Raw genomic sequence first — 23,411 nt, 5'->3', positions numbered from 1 at the left:
TATACATTACCTAAAAATTTTCTGTCTGAAACAATTTCTGATATGACCAACCCTTACGGCAAGGGATGGAATTATAAGCTAAACGTGTGAAACTTTTTTTCACATGCAACCATTGTCGTATTTAGTAAATTTGAAGTTTTAATTAACTTTAAGGTGGAAATCCTTTTTATCCCCTACTTAGCACCGGTGAAATCTACCTCCGCCTTCCGGCGTGCCGAAAGGAATTTTTTATAAATATAATGTGTTAAAATTAAACTATACAGCTAAATTTTTAATTGAAAAAATTGCGATCTAATTTATAATCAAAAGTTGTACAAGAGTTTTTTTTTTGCTACATGATAATTATAGGTCTTATATAATTATTATTTCTTTATTGTAATAGTAATTATTATTATTTATAATTATAATAATTGTATAATTATGGTATAATTATTAGGTCTTCTTCCTTATATAATGTATAGACGTGTACATTTGAAAATATTTAAAATTTTTAGTTACAAATTAAAACAAAACTTTCTTAGAAAGAAATTTAAATTTTATAGAGATTTATAAAAACGTCTCTAGAGAATGCTAATTCTTCTTTTAAAAATGCATTAAATGTTTAAGGTTTTTAATGTAAAAAATACACTTTTGTAACACGAGTAGTTTATTTATGAGGTTGCAGTTTTAGATTGGTTAATAGAGTCCTAATCGGAATAATGAAACACAGACTTATTTGTATTTATTTCTTTATTAAATTTTTGATAATTGTGATAACCAAGCAGACAGTTTTACTGGTTTTTCGCTCTTTACAAAAAAAATCAAAAACAATTAAGCGGGTCGAGGGGGGGGGGTGTGATCGGTGAAGATCCGAAAGGGTTTGGGTTGATTAGGTATGGTTCAGGTGTTATTTAAGCATAAAGATTCCTTCTTATAATGAGACTCAGAACTTAGAAAAATTATCACTGGTATAGAAAGTATTACAAGTCCTTGTTTACTTAAAGTATCACTGACGTCACAGTCTTGTCGTGTTTAAAGACTTAGAATATTTTCACTCAACTAGTCTATAGGCTTAAGCATCGTATAATATGGAAAAAAAAGTCACTAAAAAAAATTCCAAAAACAGTACAATCCATCAACCAAATAACTCGAAACTTTAAAGACTTATGAGGTAACCTTATACCAACAATTCTTTACTAAGTATTCGTTAAATTCACCAAAATTCAATCCAAAAAGTTATTAAACGCAGAGCTAGACACAGCACGACCTCTCAGTATGAGAATCCACACTCGACTAGAGGTTAAATTATGGAAAAGTACACATTTGAATATCTCGAAAAAAAGTTGAGTTTTGGAAACTCAACAAGTCGATCACGAGTTTTCGAGAAAAAAATATCTTCTTTAGCGATGAGGAACAACTTCTTCTCATCGGCTTTGTCAACAAACAAAATTATAGAATTTGGGGATCAGAAAATCTAAAAAAGATTGAAGAACTTGCTATGTATCGTTGACGGGTCACGGTTTTGTGCGGAGTTTCGGGATTGATTGGGTCTTACTTCTTCGAAAATAAAAATGGAGGTGGCGTTATCATTAATGGAATACGATATCATGAGATTATTTAAAACTTTTTATGGCCTAAAATTAATTATATGGATGTGGAAGACATGTGGTTTCAATAAGACAGTGCAACATACCACACTGCCAATGAAACCATGCAGTTATTGCTAGAAAAATTTAACGGTCGCATTATCTCGCAGCGAGGTGATGTGAATTGGCCGCCAAGATTATGCGACTTGATACCGTTGGATTTTTTCGTTTTGGGTTATCTTAAAGATAAAGTGTAAATCAATAAACTACAAATAATTGAGAGCCTCAAAGAAGAAATTCGGTACAACAATGCCGACATTTCCCAGCAATTATGTCAATATGTTTTGGAAAATTTTATTAAAAAGTGAATATGTGCAGCAAAGGCCGGGGTGCTCATTTGTCAAATGTCATAATCTCCTTGCCATTAGTTTCTAATAAAGAAAAAATATTATCAATTATCAAATAAAAAATGTTTTATTAAAATCTTACGTCAGCTCAGTTTGGAACATTCTATATAAGGAATACAATCAACTATTTTGTTAAAGCCTAAGTAGAAGTATATTAAAAAGAAGCCAAGAGCGGTATTAGTTTGGAAGACAGTTAAGTTTTTTTTTTTTTTAAAGCAATATACTTTTTTGTTTTCTCAGAAAGTAAGTAGAAGAAGAATTATTCTTGACTTAATTTGTCGTTTTAAAATGCTTCTAATAGTTTTACTATTTAAGTAACTGCATAATAAATACTTAAACATAAATACTACATTAAAGTAAAAACATAAAAAAACAAAAAGCACCTTTTAGCAATATGTTATTAAAACCAATAAAAGCATACAGCTCTTATTATACATCGTATGACATATAATACATCACAGTTTATTCTCATATTTATTAACTAATACTATGATTTTACATTTTTTTCCTTTATGTTAATTTTTTTATTTTTAAGTATAAGATTATTATACTGTGGGGTGAAGAAGTAGATATACAGTTGTCAGTGGCGTAGCGTAGCGGGGGCGGTACTTTTTGGGGTCGGAAAATTTTCACAATAAATAAAAATATCTTGTAATCTGAACTAAAAATCTGAACCATTTCTTTTCATATTTCTGTCACACCTACAATCAGACCGATTAAAATGAATATGGAACTTTTTATTATTTAATTTGTGACGGAACTGGGGAATCCCCTTTCTTTAAGCGAGTGTTGTCATCTCGCTCGCTCTAGCGACTTTCTTTTTCCTGTTTAGCTTCCGGTAATTACTGTTCAGATAATACTTCAGAGGATGAACGAGGATGATATGAATTAGTGTAGTCTTGTACACTCTCAGTTCAACCATTGCTAAGATGTGTGGTTAATTGAAATCCAACCACCAAAGAGCATTGGTATCCACGATCTAGTATTCAAATCCGTGTAAAAATAACTGACTTTACTAGGACTTGAACGTTGGAACTCTCGACTACCAAATCAGCTGATTTGGGAAGACGCGTTCACCACTAGACCAACCCGGTGGGTTCGCTCTAGCGACTGGTAACACCGTCTGTACTAACCAGTTGCCTTGCGGTAATTCCCCTGTTTTATTTTGTGCTCGGATTGTTAGCAACGAATATTAAATGAGAATTAATTATTTCATATAAAGAATAGAGTTCAATATTGTCTAATAACACCTGAAACATCAGTCGTCCAATTCACACTGATTCAGTTACCTCAATTCATAATTTTCTTTAAGTGCGTCTTCTGATCTGTGATAAATTATTGAAATTTGTCGAAAAATGTTGGGTTATTAATTTCATGTAATAATAGCTTAATCGACGCGTATCATAAATGTTGTGTATATATCAATAAGCGGCATTCGTGTAAGAACTTTTGTAACAAATGTGTTTATTATAAAACATATATACATTACTTTTTTATTTGTACCCTGTACAATACACAATAACAAATTTATTCTTGCTAAAAAGTTCTTTAGAATTTCTAAATTTTGGAGCCTATTGGATTTAAATACTTAAATTAGGAGGTGGTGAATTTGGCCTACGCCCCGGGCGGCTGAAACCCATGCTACGCCACTGACAGTTATAGAGTTCTAGAGTTTTCTTTATTAAAATTTCTCATATTTTATACGTAATGCGTTATTTATTATGAAACAAAACAGTACCTTTAGGAGGACACTATCAGAATTACAATTACAATTAAGTACAATTTGTGAGGTGTTTATTTTGTCGGCCTTCAGCATTTACACATTCCTGCAGTCTAGTTTCTACACTCAAACACACATTTGCACAGAGGTTTTATCATTATTGATTTCTGGATGGAGCCAGTTACATCACATTTATTGCGTAATCTGTTAATGGTTAGTCTACTTGGTGAAGGTATATAAAATACTATAGCCCGTTTTTGTTGAACCATTTCAGCATTCTCAGACTTACTAATTGTTTGACCATCCATTTCCGTTGGTCGATGGTTAAATTACCAGTCATGATTATCTGAAAAATACTAATATGTATTTAATTAATTAACTTACTAATTAAGTACATAATTAAGTAAGTAAGTAATTATTAATTAAGTAACAAATAATAAATCAAGTAATATCTATTATATAACTCTATACCTATCTTTGCATTCCCTGTACGTATTTCCTACAATAAATTGGCTTTTTATGTTTATTTTTATTTTATGTATTATTATATGACCTACCAACTTAGTACGCTCTCTACAAGATCCTCGTAATTATTATTTCCTTCATGTCTCTTCATTTTGTAATTAACTAACCACCTAATTATCAACATCCTCTTGCAAGATCTACGTTGTAAAAGGCTTTATTCTTTTCATAACTGATTATTCTTGCTGCAATAAGCCTACAGTCAACTTGACTGCGGACAAATTTCTCTAAATAAGAATATCAATTCTTTTGTGTGTCTGATAAAGGTCTGTCGCCTTCAAAATTGACATAGTAAACATCAAGAATAACAAGCATATCAGGCCAAGATTAATAAGTTAACGAAAAAGAAATGGATTTCCGTTACCTTCTTCACTTAGCCTAATTCACCGTTGCATATCAACATTCCGAGACCACTGAAATGTTGATGATTTTCGCACCTACAAATAACAGTATTACTTTATTCAGCATAGGTACTGACTGTATTATGAAAATTTTGATTGATATGAGTAGTGTAGTACTGATTTAATTTACAACTCGTTCGTTTTCTGAGGCATTCACAGTCACGAACGGTGTTGTCAAATTTGGACTAGGCACGGGGTCCACGCTTCTGCGGTCTCGGTTAGTTAGTTTGAGGGAACCAGGCTAGGTTAGATGTGAAGATATCCGTTTGAGGCCTACGTGAAGGAAAAATTTGATTTACTGATCCAAATGTCTACCGAGGTATTTACATCGGTGGCATCCCGACCGAGGCCTGTCTGATGACTGTGAGATGTAATCAATTAGAGGGTCAAAAGACGACTTCCGTAAAGCCCCTTAGGGCTCGAAACGGAGGGGGTGGTGTAGCGACCGGTAACGTCACAAGGTGGGTATCTTCCCTCTACAGGGTTGGGATGTATTATGAACATCATTACTTTCAGAGAAAGCTTGTTGCATGTCAGTTACCTTTAAATGCGTCGCAGTCATTAGAAGAACTGGGATAGATGATGTTAAAAACAAATAAATGTATTCTATTTTATTTCAAGACAATGGTTTATATGCATTGTCTCTACTAAGACAAGGAACATTTCTTTTTTGTAATACGGTTAATTTTAGATACGGGAAATCTTGAATAAAATTGAAATAATGGTTTTAGTGTAATTAAATTGACTTTCAAAGAAGTATTATTACACACAATGCATTATATAAACAATGAATTATATAAGGGAAATTCAAAAATTACTCGCACTTTAGTTTTTCTATTTATTTAGCGTACGTAAATACAGGAGTTGAACAACTAGGTCAGTTTTCGACATAGTCTCTTTCCTTTTCGATACTCTTGGTCTCTCTCTTTTTCTGTTTAGCCTCCGGAACCACCGTAAGGTATTACTTCAGAGGATGAATGAGGATGATAAGTATGAATATAAATGAAGTGTAGTCTTGTACAGTCTGAGGTCGACCATTACTGAGATGTATGGTTAATTGAAATCCAATCACCAAAGAATACCGGTATCCACGATCTAGTATTCAAATCCGCATAAAAGTAACTATCTTTACTAGGATTTGAACCTTAGAACTCTTGACTTCGAAATCAGCTGATTTGCGATGACGAGTTAACTAGACTCTAGCTCGGTGGGCTCTTGGTTTAGGGGTCCACAAGCTTGAGTATTCCCTCAAAGAAAAACATTTTCGGTTGGTCGATCAACCGTTTATGCATTATTTTTTCCTATTTTTTTGTCCGCTGAAAATCCTCGACCTTGTAAAGCATCTTTAATCGGTCCAAAGAAATGATATTCGGAAGAAGCGAGATTTAGGCTATAAGCAGTGTACAACTCAAAACCTAAATGGGTAATGATTTCAAAGATCTGGCCGGTAGTATGTTGACATCCATTATCATGAAACAACACTTTTTTGACAATAGACCACGGCGTTTGGCGCAAATTACTAGCTTAAGATTTTTGGACAACAAATCAATGTATCTTGCACGGTTCATCTTACGCCTCTTTCAAAGTAGTCTTCCAGTATAGGTCCTTAACTCACCGGGTTGGTCTAGTGGTGAACTCATCATCGCAAATCTGCTGATTTCGAAGTTGAGAGTTCTAAGGTTCAAAACCTTGTAAAGGAAGTTACTTTTATATAGATTTGAATACTCGATCTTGTATTCTGGTGTTCTTTGATGGTTGAGTTTCAATTAACCACACATCTGAATGCTACAAGTCATTTCCATTCATTCATACATATCATCCTCATTCATCCTCTGAATTAATACCTTACGGTGGTTCCGGAGGCTAAACAGAAAAAAAAGTACAGGCCCTTTTGAATTAAAAAAAAACGGATAGTATCACCTTTTCCACGGAAGATTTACTCTTGAATTTCTTCTTCGTTGGTGAACTTGGGTGTTTTCACTGCATAATTTGTTTTTTTGGATTCTGGCTCATAGTGATGGTGGGCTCTTATTTCATTTCTTGTGAGTATTCTACTGAAACTTCTTCGCCTTCGTTGTAGCGATCGAGTAAGCATTGGCAGATCTAGATTAATTTTGCGATTATGATCTGTGGTCGGCTGTCTTGGTACACCCATATCCCACAAATATTATGGAGACCAAGTTCGTCATGTATGATTTGATCTGTAAAACCTTGACTAATCTGGCTGAAAACACGCTACATTGTCGATGAAAATTCGTCGGTTTGTCAATAACTCTTCTTGAGCTTACTGATCTTCCCGCTAGTAATGGTGGGGCGTCCTACTTTCTCTTTGTGAATCACGCTTGTCTAGCCACTTTAAAACTTTTCGATTCATTCATATTCACTTCTACATGATAGAATAATGCCTTTATATTGAGTTGTAAGTCTCCAATCTATTTCAGCCCGGTAGCACATCTTCCAGCCTTCTTGTTGCACACACTATTCGTGGAGCGGGTATGGTTAGACCGAAACATAAACAAGACATCTAATCAAGGTCAGATTTCGATAACGTGATTAGTATTATTCTAAGATTGCATATACAGAAGGCAATGTGATAAATCTGAAGATGTGTTGATAACGAATTTGTGAATAATCTTTGACTTGCCTACGTATATTAACGCATTGTTTCCTGTAGGAATTTGTTATACCAATAATAATATCCACCGGGTTGGTTTAATGGTGAACGCGTCTTCGCAAATCAGCTGATTTCGAAGTCGAGAGTTCTGAGGTTCAAATCCTAGTAAAAGCAGTTACTTTTATAGGGATTTGAACACTAGATCGTGGATACTGGTGTTCTTTGGTGGTTGGGTTTCAATTAACCACACATCTCAAAAATGGTCAACCTGAGACTACAAGACTACACTTTATTTACATTCATACATATCCTGCATCCTGACGGTGATTCCGGTGGCTTAACAGAATAAAAAAAAAATAATATGTTGTTGTATACAATTTGTCTAAATCTGTCTTATGACAATAGTGATGGATGTAAAGCATCTGAAGTACAACTAGCGTAGACGATACTAAATTACGGTGAATATTTGAACAAAATAAATATTAATGAATTTTTTATCCGTTTATTTAGCCGCAATCTTTTTTTGCAATCCAATATTGTTAAATTAACGATGAAGTAAAAATTTGTAAGATAAACGAATTATAACAGCTAAGAAATTCATAATTAGTAACTAATCATTTCGTTAGTGTAAATGTATTTACACAACGGAGTCGTAAGATTGATTTGTGTTTTCCAGTGATAGGACACGTTTTCATTGAATGTACACAAGATTAATAAACTAATATTATCATTTAAAACAGTATTATTCACTAGTTGTATAAAAATAGTATACCCTTATGAACTTATTTAAATAAGGTTAAAAAAATATCATTTATGATAAAAATTTAATTTAAAATAGCTTTTGCTACTTTTAGCTAATATAAAATCACAAAAACACCGCGAATTATACAATTACAGATTTTATACAGCTCTTTGTAAAATAATAACACATTTATTTGGGTTTTTTTTAATTTGAAATAAATTGAAAATATTTTTCGTTAAAATGTAATAATAGATATTTTATTATATCTTTACAGAATTATATGCAGTAGATTTTAAAGCGAAATTGAACTGTATGTTCATAGGTGATGAATGAAGACAACGCTTTATTGCTTGTTGAATAATGGTTTAATGAATTGTCGTATTGACAGTTAATGAAATGAATTGTAACATAACGTATAACTTGACGTATAAAAATAAAAAGATATAAAATTAAATAAAATATTAAAGCTAACGTTCATCCGAACAAAGAATGGAGTCCTTCCGGACTAAGAGTATGACGTGCCGCCTTGGATCAGATTCGAGCGCCGAATCCTAGTACGAGCGGAACTCTCCGGTGAGCGCTAGCACCCACTAGATCGCAGCACCGGACGGCTCGACACGTAACAGAACAATATGTATTTACATATTTATACGTTACATTACTTTTACATAACTGTACATTATCACTTGAAAAGATCAAGGAAAACTGTTGGAAAGTCTTCATCAAATAAGCATTAATACATCATAATATATCATTTACTTCCTATTATACATCATTTTTACTTCCTAGTACGAGTAAAGGAAGTATTGTGATCGCAAAATTTTCGGTTTTCAGATTTCAACGAAAATATCAATTTTACCATCCCTGAATCCACTTTCACTAGTTTCGGCGTGGCATCTGTGCGTACGTAAGTACGTATGTATCTCGCATAACTCAAAAACGATTAGCCGTAGGATATTGAAATTTTGGATTTAGGACTGTTGTAACACCTAGTTGTGCACGTCCTCTTTTGATTGCAATTGATTGGACTAAAAATGTCCAAAAAAGCACAAAATCCAAATTCTCTTTGGATTTTGGACTTTTTCTTAACTGCAGTAATAAGCCCTCCTCATTGATAGCTTCTCACGATATATCATAAGTGGTAATTATTTTCATTGGCTAATATTATCAGCTAACCACGGGTCAAAATTTACGGTAACAAAGATCACTTGGGCGTACCGTATCTGCGTCCGGCGCTCAGAGAAACAGTGAAATTGGACAGGATAATCAAATCTAAAAAAAGTTGCCTAGGGGGTTCTATAATTGGGACACGTTCGATTGGTCGAACGTGACGCAGTCTGATAGTAACACGTGGACCCTACAAACAACATTGCCAGAGAAGAAGCTGCGTTGGGTGATACTGGGGTTTTATACGGCCAGGAGAAATGATTCCACTAAAGATATGGCCAAGTTCGATTACTATAATTTCAGGAATATCAGTGTATATTAATGCGGATTACTATCTGTACGAAGAGATTAGAGGCGACAGCAGCAAGATGTACGGGTGGTTGAAAGACTTTCAGAAATCATATTACGGCATGAGACACCCACAGCCGACATGCAGTTTCTCTGAATTCTTGAAGGACTTCCGATTTTCGTAATCTATTGCTCACATCAGAACGAATCGGTAAAATCCGGATCGACTGACTTGAAAGTACACTTTGAGACTGAAAACGTTATTCCCTTGAATACTATGATGTATTACGTGGTCATATACCAAACATTAGTAACGTACGTGCCACTCACTGGAAATGTGAATAAGATGAATTAAAAATATAATGTACATTACTTACTTTTTTTCCTTGACCTGCTGCATTGCTATGCAGTGATGTCATCAGAATCGGTACCGAATGGCGAGGTGTATCGCAATACCGCGACCGTTCAACGTGCATTCCATATGAAGTTCCGTTCATACGAGTGACAATAACATTCGTAGATGGGATAAATAATTTGAAAGCACTGATTGTGTTTGTAAACAAAACTGAATGTTTTTTGTCTTGTATCCGGACCGCAAATTTACGGGTCGTTCTTTTTCGCGGCAGGAAGTGTGTCTGGAATGAACTATTTTAATATTCTACAAATATGACTCTTTCTTTAACTGCAATACGAACCACAGAACTTTAATGGTTCTGTGAACCCTTTTCATCCAGTCGTAAAAGGATTCTGTGAACCCTTTTCGGTGAACGTCGTATTGTAAAGTGTTACACTACGACGTTCACCGAAAATGCATAGAAGGGCATCCAGTGAAAAGAGAGAAGATAACAAGGCAGTTGATGTTGCCCGTGCCAGCAAGGATGTTGAGACGGCTGATGCTGGTAAGGCTGAAAGAGCTCAAACGTCGAAAGGAATTGGCACTAAAAAGAGATCGACATACCAAAACTTGGCGGGACCGATGAAAATGGAACTCGAGCTGATGACTCCTGATATGGAGAGGCAGCATCACTTTTATATCTGCTGATACAGAAGTGAACCAGTCGACACCCGGACAGGAAGAGAGGAGTAGAAGAGAGGAGCGAGTAGTAGGTGATAGTAGGAAAGAGGCCGCCAGACTGCTGGTGAGTTCTCAAGCATTGGAGGCAACATCACCCTCCTCTGATAGAGAAAATAGAAGATCCAGAGAGGATAGAAAAAGACGAAGACCCCCGAGTGCTGAAGACCGAGGAGCAGATAATGAACTAGAAGTAATACACAGACTGGAGGATGTAATCCAAATTTTACATGACAATATTGAAAGAATATGAAGCGTGAAATTAAACAGGCCGAGGGTGAGGGTGAATTTTGTTAGGGCAGATCGCAGAATTTAGATCTGTACTTGTATCAAATCGACTCGAGAATTGACGGTACAAACTGATTCCATTGAGGATCGCGTAGGGATCATGAGAAAAAGATGGTATGGATGTAGCAGAACTTCCGGAATTGGTGTCAAAACGATGGCTCAAGAAATCTTTTAGTTAGGTAGAGGAAGTCAGTTCATGTCTTGATATTAAGGAGGTAAATACTGCAGTTATTTTGAACTTGGCACAGATGACTGGTGTATTTTTTGACAGGATATCTAAGAAAATACCCGGTATAGGTGAATTCGCGGCAGCCAACAAATTGAAATCGAGTCAAGTTTTGGCTTTTAAACCATCTACCAAGGTGCTACTTGGAGATGAAGTCTGATTCTCGCCGATGTGCCTTCCCCTTGTAAGACCCAAATATATCATTAATTAAAATTTTATTTGGTTATAACTCTCGAACCAGTGAAAATAAGTATCACTTATGATATATCGTTGAAAAGCTCTCAATGAGGTCTTATTACTGCAGTTAAGAAAGTCCAAAATCAAATTTTTTTTTGGATTTTGGGCTTTTTGGGAAACTTTTGGTCGCGTCGATTGCAATCAAAAGGGAGTGCACAACTAGATTTTACAACAATTCTACGTCCAAAACTTCAACTTCTTACTGCTAACCGTTTTTGAATTATGCGAGATAGATACTCACTACGTACGTGCAGACGTCACGCTGAAACTAGTCAAAATGGTTTCAGGGGTGGTAAGAATGAATATTTCCCTTGAAACGTGAAAACTAAATTTCTCGCGATCACAATAGTTCCTTTACTTCATACTAGGAAGTAATAATTTTTTTTTAAAAGCGATTAATTGAATTTGTTTGATTAAATATCCTTTTCCACATGCTAGGCAAGGATTCAGAAAATTTAACTATTTTTTTTGAAATTGATTATAATACAAAACTCCTCAACAATGTTGTTTTTATAAAAAAAAATCATTCGTTTAATTTCAAATAAATTTACATAAATTCTTGTAAACGAGTTTAAAAACGTACAAACATACTTTTTTCTTTCTTTTTTTTTGTGCAGAGGTGTCCCGGGTTCGATTCCCAGTTAGGCATGGCATTTTTCTTACACTACCAATTTCCACAGAGCTAATGACCGTAGCTATTAATGTCCCCTCTTTCATAACAAAAAAATATATTATCAAAATTATTGAGAATATCATTAAAGAGTTATTTTGTTCTAATTCATTTGTTTTTAATTATATGAAAACCTTTAGTTAGGTTGATTAATACATTTTTTTTATTTAACTTAAGCTTAAACCTAGAAAGATTAAAATGTTGGCAGCTGGTTCTAAGTAATTGCAGCGTTGGAATAGAAGCAAATCTACACATACTTGTGTAGTAAGCACAATATAATTTCTTTAGCCTTGCTTTAAATAATTTCTCGTTTTTTTATAACTGATCGTAAATAGAAAGTTTTAAATAAATTGTATTCAAACTGTTATAATATTTATATCGTTTATTTAATGTTCTGTTTGAAAAAAAAACAGATTTTTCTTTTACACTATTTTCTTTTCTTTTTATTAGCGTTAAGAAAAGAAAAAGGTTAAAGGATCTCAACGTTCTTTTTTGACTGGAACGAACTCTACGTAATATGTACAGTATAGTAGCAGTTCCAGGAATAGTGTATAACATCTCTCTGCATCCGGTAAAGGAGACAAGCTTCAACGCTTAACGAACTAAAACTACAGTGAAATAAATCCTTTTTCTGTTATTTATATTTAAATTTTATATCATTTATTCTTTTCCCGATCATTATAACGACTTAAAATTTGTTATGATAGTTTCATATACTCGTTTTATTTATAGGAAGGTTAAAAGTAAATAATTTGTTACTTTGATAATATTAAATCTATATATTTAAAATTAGAGAGCTACTATTTTTTGTAAACGGTACGTCTAGATAATTAACCTCACTAGGCTATTTATAAAATCTTTACAGGTCGAGTTACAGATTTACGAGTATTAAAAATTTTAAATCGTTCACTGTATGTTAAAATTCTTTACAAAAATTTAGTATAGAATTTATTTTTTTTTTATTTTTACTTCCTTGTACGAAGTAAAGGAAGTATTGTGATCGCGAAAAATTTCGGTTATCAGATTTCAACGGAAATATCCATTTTGACCATCCCTGAATCCATATTTACTAGTTTCGGTATGACGTCTGTACGTACGTATGTGCGTATGTATCTCGTATAACTCAAAAACGATTAGCCGTAGAATGTTGAAATTTTGGATTTAGGTCTGTCGTAACTTCTAATTGTGGAGTTCCCCTTTTGATTGCAATCGACTGAACCAAAAGTGTCAAAAAAGCCCAAAATCCAAAAAAATTGAATTTTGTGCTTCATCTAGTTTTTTTAACCTTTTTTTAATTTAAATATATTGATTTATTAACAGTTATTAACCTCTGATTGTAAAAACGTTTTTGCGATAAATAATAATAGTTGAATAATAACAAAAAAAAAAAAAAATATGAAAAAATATCAGAAGTTATTAATGAAATAAAATTTTATATACTTTTCATTTAAAAAAAGCATGTGTATATGTAATCTAATAGGCGTAAAACGGTGTCATATGGTGTCCACAGATTTTTTATATAATGAATCATAACAGCCGTTTTCTTCTGAATGAAGTTAATTTCATATATGCTATCATGTAAGAGGCAATAGATAATGTTTGTATCCATCAACGCGATGTAAATCTAGGATAGGATGCCTTCTTTTGTAAATTTTATGGTTATTTAAAACTTTCTATGTGTGGAATTTCTGTGTTTTTTTTATGATATCGCCACATATGCTTATACAATGGAAATGTATATCAAAATGGAATTTTGTAGTGTAGCATATAAAAATGCTATGCCTGACTGGGATTCAAACATGGGACTTCCAGATGAAAGCCCAAGATCCTACCACTATGCCAAGAAGATTGGCATTTTTTTTACAAGAATGACCTGTAAAAATGCATTAGCTAAAATTTATATATGAGTGTGTGTCTATGTATGAGTGTGTGTGTGTGTGTGTGTGTGTGTTTGCACTTAACACTTGCGTCTGTATTCTACTGTAATAACCTGGGGGGCATACCTTTACACATACTTTAAAAGAAGGATGAGATTATGAAATTATAAAAAAAATCTTTTGTCGGATGTAATAACCTAGTCAGCTTGCTAACTACTATAACAATTAGTCTGCCAGTAACAATGCATTGTTTTCTACAGAAGATTAATTTATTGCTTTTCTCTCTCCATCCCAGTATTTATTACAGCTGTAATTTATGTTAAGTATCTGAGGTACAAGAAGCACTATTTCACAGAATTGCATTGTCTTAGAGAAATTATGTTAATATTATAACCAGACTCGGAGATCAAATTTGAAGGTGTTACTTGTAGACTTTTTATTACTTAAATTTCTGTTACATACTGTTGTGTAATAATATATATCGCTCAGTTAAGAAGGCAAAAAAAAAACTACTTCATACATAATTTTCATTAATGAGTCTGTCATGAGATGTATATCATACGGCAGTACCATTTTTGGAAGACCTGACATCAGTCATGTCACCTATAACCATCTGATAATGCCATCTATCATACATAAATAAATAAATCTGTTTAACAGAGTGGTCATTCAAAATGATAAAGTCAGTATACATTATTTAGTTCAAGTTTGGTTCAATTTAGACAGGTTCAATTTTGATTATAATAGTTTTTTACAACAGGTAGCGTGTTCTGGTACCTTATAGCATATATTTTTTAGTTATCTCTGTTAGTTTTTCCTGGAAAATGTGAAAAAACATATTTTTCAGGATTTATTATCTAATATTTTGTTTTATGGTTTAAGGATGGTTGGAAATACAATGATTTTCAATCAGAAAATTTTCTTTCATATAATACGTTCTTCAAATGACATTCAACTTTGCAGTGATACCATTTGAAAAACAATTCTATTAATATGTTAAGTGCCATATCCAGAATGAACACAGATGATCTGACAATTCACAAATCACTCCAAAAAATGATGTAGATATCCTTAAGAATAATAAGTATTCCATCACAGACTTAATGTAAAGAAAGTAAGATGTGAAATGGTTTTCCAATGCTACTTTTCACTGAATTAAGTGAACAGTGGAGTATCAGTGTGGGACTACTGAAATGTACATGACTTTCATCCTTATGATTGATACCTTCATTCTATTCACTTAAGGGAATACTTGTATAGTGAACATTACTCTCAGAGAAAGAAACTCTGATTGATGCTTCTTGAACTTCAGTTGTTTTAAATGCATCACAGCCATAAGAAAGATGGTATAGACAGATTGTATAAAAAAATATTAAAAAAAACTTGATTAACATATCCCTTTTCTGTAGTGAAAGATTGTTATATACACTGTTTGAATAAGAAATCTAGTTGAGATTTGTAAATAATATCTGAAAAGCATGGCAGAAAAAATAGCACATCTTGGTTGCTGCTATATTAGATGTACTGCTGTACTCACCAAAACATTCCACAGTCTCGAGGTACCTTTAAGCACTTACTTTTTTCTAGTTTCAAAGTCCTTCAGTGAGTAATCATCCTTTTAATATTATCCTAGATTAATTATTCTCTGGATTTCTCTAAATGCCCATTGGATCCATGCTGAAAATGAGAAAACCTTTAAAGTTTTGTATCTTGGAAATTTAAATGGATAAGTGGAATCTTTTCTAGCTGTGGGAATATTTATTTCTTTATCCAGTAGCTGCACCAAAAGCCATCCCTGGATCTACAGTACTTACCAGATAAAGCTAAACCTTTTCATCTTTCTTGTACATATGCATTCAATATGTTAACAACTTTTCCTTTTGACAATTAGAATGTGAAATGATGTTTAGAAATAGATTTCTAAACATCATTTTCTCTGGATTAATATCAAAACAGGCATCTGATTATGTGAAAATCCCAGTGAATCTTTTCCATCTAACCTCAGCGGAAAAAATGGAAAAAGTAAAAAAAATAGTCTTATCTTTTTTATGTTTTTATCCATAACTATCAATTACGATTTAAATTTAAAAATATATACTTATGCAAAAACTATCTATACCAAATTTTGTAATATTCAAGTAATGTTTTTTAATAACTGCTCTCACTCAGGCATCAGCTGATGTTACTAATGATAGATGTTTTTTATTTATGTGTACGAAGTAAAGGAAGTATTGTGATCGTGAAAAATTTTAGTTTCCAGATTTCAACGGAAATATTCATTTTGACCATCCTGAATCCATTTTGACTAGTTTCGGCGTGATATCTATATGTACGTATGTACACATGTGTCTTGCATAACTTAAAAATGATTAGCCATAGGAGGTTAAATTTTGGATTCAGAACTGTTGTAACATCTAGTTGTGCACCTCCCCTTTTGAATGCAATCAACTGAACAAAAAGTCCAAAATCCCAAAAAATGTAGACTTTGTTACCTGTAACAAAAGGTCCTTTTGTTACCTGTATCAGTAATAATCCCTCATTGAGAGCTTTTCGACGATATATTACAAGTGATACTTATTCTCATTGGTTCCAGAGTTATAGTCAAATAAAATTTTAATTAATGATATATTTGGATCTTAGAAATGGAAGGCACATCGATTCAAATCTGACTTCATCTCTTTTTTTTAACTCTTTTTTAATTAAAATATAATTAATTTATTAATAATTATTAACCTCTTATTGTAAAAAATAAACTTACAATGAAAAATAATTCAATAATAAAAAAAAAGTGAATGAAAAAATATCAGAAGTTTTAATGAAATAAAATTTTATGTACTTTTCATTTTGTGTAAATGTAATTTAATAGGTGTACAAGGAAGTCATGTGTTGTCCACATCAGATGTTTTTAATCAGGCTGATATATATTAAGAATGTGAACAAAAAGAGTGTTAGATTTGAATTGTATCAATTTATTTAGCATATATGTTGTGTGTGTTAAATATTTCTTAATGTTCAACTGTATTAAGAAAAAACATCCACAACTTACACATCTGAACATTATGAAAATATGAAAACATTCATCAGTAATAAATTAACACACACAATTCAATCCAAGATGCTTTATGACTACATTCTAAATAAGTGTTTGCCTAATTCAAAGGAATCACCAATCATAACATCAGCTGACACCAATGTGAAAGCACTAGTGTGAAATATTCACAAAGATGACTGAAATTATTTTGAATTAACCGATCAAAAACATTATACTATAAAATTTGGTTTGATTCATTATTGCTTAAATTTGTATTTTGAAATTAACATCTTATCTCTGTATCTTTTACAATGTGATGTAATAAGATATTATCTCTCAAAGCATATTTTAACCTACTGCTTAATATTATTCTAAAAATAAATGGTTTTTACTAACTAATAAGTTAGTAAGTATGTTAATGTAATGTATAACCTGTCCTTCTTAAAGTATTGTAAAAGTGAAAAGTAAAATAATTTTGATCTATTGGTCTGGTAGAGATCACTTTCAATTAATATATGAAGAAATGTAGTAAATGAAAGTAAATGTTTATCAAAATATACATTTTGATTTTAATATACATTCAACTTTGATGATTTATTTGTTTTTTATTTTTATGTTAAACAGACGTAGTGCAGCTGGTTTACAGGATCTTAGTGTACAACTCGATGTATTTGATGAACAACGAGAGAGTGATGATGCTCAGATATTACAAGCACCACATGGAGTAGACCTCAATTCTCATCTTGATGTGTTCTATGCCATTTTACGTCAGGTGTGTTTTTTAACTAATGACTTAGTTACATAATATTAAAATTAAATATTAATCTCAAGTTAAATATATATATATGTAAAAGTAAATTTAATCAGCCTACACTGAATTCAAAAGCAATTACTTTTTCATGAAAGTATATTTTCTGTATTACAAAATATCAAACATGTATTTTCCAAAAATATTTCTTATCATTTTTATAAAACTTATGATAAAACAAAGAAAATAAATAAATAGATTTTTTATTCTGATCAATACATAATAATAGAATATATAAACCACATCATTATATGATAAATTTTAAGATAACAAATAGGTATGATTAAAGTATATATTAATTATTTGAATATAAGCACAAGAAATAATCTTTCGAGATTCACATAAAATAACCAAAAGAAATAACATTATGGTTTAGATAGGAATTTATATAAGCATAATAAATATTTAATAATGTTGACAAACTTAGCATTTTATTAAGATTTTTCTAAGCAAAACAGTATTGTATAGTTTGATTTTGTTTCAAACCAAATCAATTTTTTCATCCCATGAGAGCTTGACATCTAATAAAACACTGAAAAATTTTTGCTTTATAGGCAACAGAAAATATTATCATTAATGGGAACTCTATCTATGCAATCAAGAATGTTATATTTAAAGCCTAATAAAATGGTTTTATCCATTTTTACAATTAGATAATTGGTTTGCCATCCAGCGATGATCTGTTAATTAAACATATAAATTTGTTATTGGATCTAATACAATACTAACTGTTATATATAGAATACTAAGTTTTGTAATATTTTTATCACTTATAGAGAATTTAAAATATTCCGAAAAAATATTACTTTTTTGTATTTTAAAGTACTTTATGTTATCAGTTGTCATTTTATACCTATTGGCCTGAGGTACATCATATTCATATAGTTTTCTTAACACTAAAATCTGTTAAAAAAATATCTGCTCCATTTAATATTTCTTTTAAATATATTGCTTTTATTGATATGCCTTGAAAGGTTGTTCTATCTTACTGATTGAAAATTCAGACCATTCCCAGAAATCAAACCTGGGATACACAGTGATTCTACTGAATGAAGCCCCATATTAGTCATTTTAAAATGAATGTCAGTAAAATTATATGAGTACTAATAAAATAAGTACACACACTAGATTCTCTCTCTCTTTCTTTCTTTGTAAATTACATAAAGAAGGTTAATTGAAAATACTGCTTTATTAAATTACCTTTTCGTTAATGTTTGTAAGTTCTCTTTTTATGTCTAAAAGATTAAAAATCATCACTTAACTATGTGTAATAGCTATGCTTAAAAATTGAACTGTTTAATTAAAATAATGATTTAAAAATATAAATTATATAAATATGTGTTACTTTTTATTTTTATTTATCAAAGATTGACCTTAGTTTTTATCTGATACTGAGAACAAAGTTCACACTAATCAACTTAGCAACTTTTATTTGTTGACTAATTAAATCAATTGAACATTATCTAATTTTTGTGAAAGAGAAAGGAACCAGAGATTATCTCCATTTTTTATTTGTCTAGTATCCTTCATAGTTTCCTAGGTTCTGAATTCTTCTTTTTTTTCAAGTCTCAGTAAATCAAATTAGCAACCACTGTAATTTGCTATCTTCCATCGACGTAAGAGTGGTAAAATGTTGAATTTCAGAATTCATGAATGTAATATTCATTTTAATAATAGTATGACAAAACATGCAGATGTTAGTAATGTAGTCATTACAGTCTCCAGTTATTGTAGAATTGATTTTAGCTTTTCACTATCTTTCCCAGTTTGTTTTTTAAAAGTAAGATGAATGTAAAGAATCTGAAGTATATGATGCATCAATCAGATTTGCTCTCTCTCTCTGAAAGTAATGTTCAAACCAGTTCATTCAGTGAACATTAAGAAGGTGTACTTATTACTTTTGTCAGATCTCCAAATAATTCTGATATGAAATAGTGTTCGATCTTATAATTTATATGTAGCTGTAAGTTTTTTCTTATCCAATTATAATTTTTTTCAACACAATATTTTTTTGTGGAATGTTATATCACACTTGTTAAAAATTATATATTGTTTGTTCAATTATGTAACGCTTTCAAAATTCTTTTATTTTGATTTTGTTTTCATAAAAATTAGAATTTAAAAAAAATATTTTCCTTAATTAAGCTTTTATTCATTGGCTGTATTGCTCTGATCAGATAAAACAAGTATTTTTAAAAACACATACATTCACAAAATAGACAATCACTTATGGAAAGTGACATAAAAGATTTAAAAATATCTTATATTTTTAATTTTAAATATCATATATTTCTAATAAGATTTAAAGTAATCTTTTTAATAGATTATTATGAAGATAAAAGATAATGAATTAAAGAAACTTTCTCATAATAAGTATAAAAAATTACTTTTTTACATTCTTGCAACTTTTCCTTTGTTTGTTGAAGTGAAAATTATAAGAATAGTAGATATATGTTGAAAGAATGGATGAGTATTTTTAGAAAATATCCATGAGATTAAGATAGTCAACGAAGCATTAAGACGAAAATAAATAATTTATTTAATATAATCTGAACAAGCATTTTATAAAACTTCTTTAATATGGTAATCTGTAATTTTTTGTTGGTTTAGACATAGTTTCATCTTGGATAAGTCATGTTATTTTAAATAAAATTATTTCCTATTATTTTATTCACATTTTGTTAAATTTTAATAATTTATTATTACAGGTGGCAGAAACACCTCAAGAAATCCCATTTTTAGTTATCCTACAACATTTATTGAGGATAGATCCAAGAGAAGCAATCAGTGACATAGTGTGGGACACAGCAGAACGATTAGTTCATAGGGCCACCCTACTAGAAGGACGGGAGGATGCGATGCGATTGTTGCGATCACCAAGTCTACAAGCTAAACAACATCCGCTGTGTGGGAGCAGAAAACAGTCACTAAATACAACTCCAACTGCACCTTTACCACCACCACCTCCACCACCATTAGCTCCACCACAGCCACCAGCTGCACCACCTCCTCCGCCTCCTGCACCTGCTATGGGTGGCCCTCCCCCACCACCACTCCTTACACCACCGACAGCTCCTGTTTCTGCACCTGAACCTCCAGAAGTTACAAATGTTAAACTACTTCCTCAACAAGAGACACCAACACCAAGGACAAAAATGAAAACCATCAACTGGAATAAAATTCCAAACAATAAGGTATAACTGATTTGTTATGGATTATATATTTTTAGAGACTAAGGGATAACTAACCCTCTACAAAGAGCGACTTAACCGAGCTCAATCTGAACAATCTAAGCACCCTGTGCATTTAACTGCCCAAATTTAACCATTCAGTGCTAAAGAAGTCAAGTACATAGTGACAGCCCTCTGATGAAAACCACATTCCTTACTATTCACCAACTGCTTGGACTCTCTCAGAACATGCTTGCAATTAATACCAGTTGGACCCTTCGACTTTTTTGGACACTCATCATCTTCGCTTGTGACCCTCATCATCAAAATGGGCACAGATTGCAGGATGATTACAGAACTTAGTTCTGTGACCACCTGCAGCACTTGAAGCATCACTGAACATCTAAAAACAACTTAACTCTACACAAAGAAAAATCCAAAAGCAATCTGACCTTGTTGATGAAGTTATGGAAAAGAGTCGGAGTGACCTCAAAAATTCCATGGTATCCTCAGTCACCTAAATGTTTTGCTCTCTGATAAGAGTCATTAACTCCACCTCAGGTAATTGTTGATTTCTGTCATACATAATAATCTGTGGGCGCCTCTTATGTTTAGGGTTGACCTTCATGTCGGGACTACCTGCATGGTCTCTTTGTCGTCAGCAATAACAACTAATCCCTTACTTGTTTCTTTTATTTCAAGCTCGACCTCTTTTGTTTAAGGACTACCTGAAACTCGTCCTTCATTTCTTTTGTAGTCTTAGTAGCTGCCCACTCTTTTAGGTTAACGAACAACATCTCAGGCTGCTTCTGGGATAAACTAGCCTCCTGCTTTTCTTTTAATACCATTCCCGCTTCAGCATACCATTTACGCTGAAGCACTGCAGACTGCAGAACTGGATGAGGGGCATGAACATTCTCGCACCACCACCTAACCTCAGGTGGCTCAGCCAACCTCTCATAGCCTGTAGGCGGATCATCAAAAAATGGTTTTAACTCTTTTACCTTAACCCAAATATTCAAACCACTACTCTTCAGGTTAACAAGAAATTGTATCAGAGAATCAAACTTTTCCTCACATGCTCTCATTAAAGGAATCAAATTACCAACCTTTCCAACCATTTTATTAAACTCATCTATCACATTTAAAACAGACGTTGTGATACCCCAGAAGTCCCTGGTGTGACCTCCTCCTCCTCTCCTGAGGAGAGAGGAGTCATCAAGTCTAACTATAGTAATAGCCTGTGGAGTCTTACCCCACCTGGACCTGCCCAACCTCTTTCCTTCAGTGTCTGACATTATTTTTAACGTGAAAGAAACCAAAAACTTAACTAAATGTAAATAAATAAATTAATTAAGTTTGTTTACAAACTTACATAGATAGTATCGCCTGCTGATGGGCCAATGGAAGCGACTGACCAATAGCAAGCCATGTAATGTAAACAAGATGGTTGCTGATGTCAACAAAAACTAAAAGAAAAACAAAATATAACAAAAATAAAAAATGTCAGAGACTGAATAACTACAGAATAATATAATTAACAATAAAAGTAATAAAGAAATAGTAGTCCATCCCCTTGAAAGCATACAAATAAATAAAACCGCCGCCAAGCTAGTCTAGATAGCCAGTTAGGAGGCTACCTACACAACTAAATATATTAATAGTACTACTAATAATCACACAAAAACTCTACAACACAAGAACAAAGAAAACCAAACCCCAATGATCACTGATCAAACGAAACTGTAAATAGCTAATAAATAACACAATTTATGGATGAGTTAATGGAGCCTATTTAGACACAACCTCCCTCATTCACATTGCGTGTTGAACTCTCATGATACTCTTGTGATACTTTTTCTGTTTAGCCTCTGGAACCACCGTAAGGTTTTACTTCAGAGGACAAATAAGGATGATATGTATGAGTGTAAATGAAGTATCATCTCGTACAGTCTCAGGAGAATACTACTAGATCTTGGATACTGGTGTTCTTTGGTGGTTGGATTTCAATTAATACACATCTCAGAAAAGGTCAACCTGAGACTGTACAAGACTACACTTCATTTACATTCATACATATCATCCTCATTCATTTTCTAAAGTAATACTTTACGGTGATTCTGGAGGCTAAGCAAAAAAATGAAGAGGTCAGTTTAAAAAAAGAGTTCAAGTCGAACTGAAAGAAATGTTACTTTTAATTTAAACTGAATGTCTATGCTATGGGTTCAGTTTGGTTTTTTTTTGGGTTCAGTTAATATTATTATTCCCTTAGGAATGGATTTTTAATTTGAACCAATTAGTCCTGAATTGTGAATGATTTACAGCTTGTTTGAGACAACTTAATCTTAAACAAACACACACTTACAAAGGCAGTCTAACAGTCTATTACATGTCATTCCATGCAACCATCAATCTATAGTAATTCTCAGCCTTGATGCACATTTAAGTACATAATATAATACATGTTGCCAACAATCTGCTCTATTTTAAGTTAATCTTATAAAATAACACTGCTAATAGATATTAAAGAGATTGTCTAAACTATGGCTACAATATTTGTTGAATATACAAAATTGGTGTATGAAGTGAAAGGACAAATGCTAAAA

The 23,411-nt window shown here is 32.3% G+C and overlaps 1 protein-coding gene across 3 annotated transcripts in view; it reads left to right on the top strand.

Moving 5' to 3' along the window:
* The window catches only part of LOC142328432 (uncharacterized), a 628,302-nt gene that overhangs the window by 559,572 nt on the left and 45,319 nt on the right, over positions 1-23,411 (top strand). For all 3 annotated transcript variants that reach the window (XM_075372177.1, XM_075372178.1, XM_075372176.1), the window contains exons 7-8: positions 17,452-17,599; positions 20,344-20,829. In XM_075372177.1, coding sequence (XP_075228292.1) covers positions 17,452-17,599; positions 20,344-20,829 — 634 coding nt within the window. The remainder of the gene's footprint in view (positions 1-17,451; positions 17,600-20,343; positions 20,830-23,411) is intronic.

This window comes from Lycorma delicatula, chromosome 7 (assembly GCF_047948215.1).
Source record: "Lycorma delicatula isolate Av1 chromosome 7, ASM4794821v1, whole genome shotgun sequence".
NCBI classification, from domain to species: Eukaryota; Metazoa; Arthropoda; class Insecta; order Hemiptera; family Fulgoridae; genus Lycorma; species Lycorma delicatula.
Note: the sequence above shows the minus strand (reverse complement) of the source record. Positions and strands in the feature narration are given on the sequence as shown.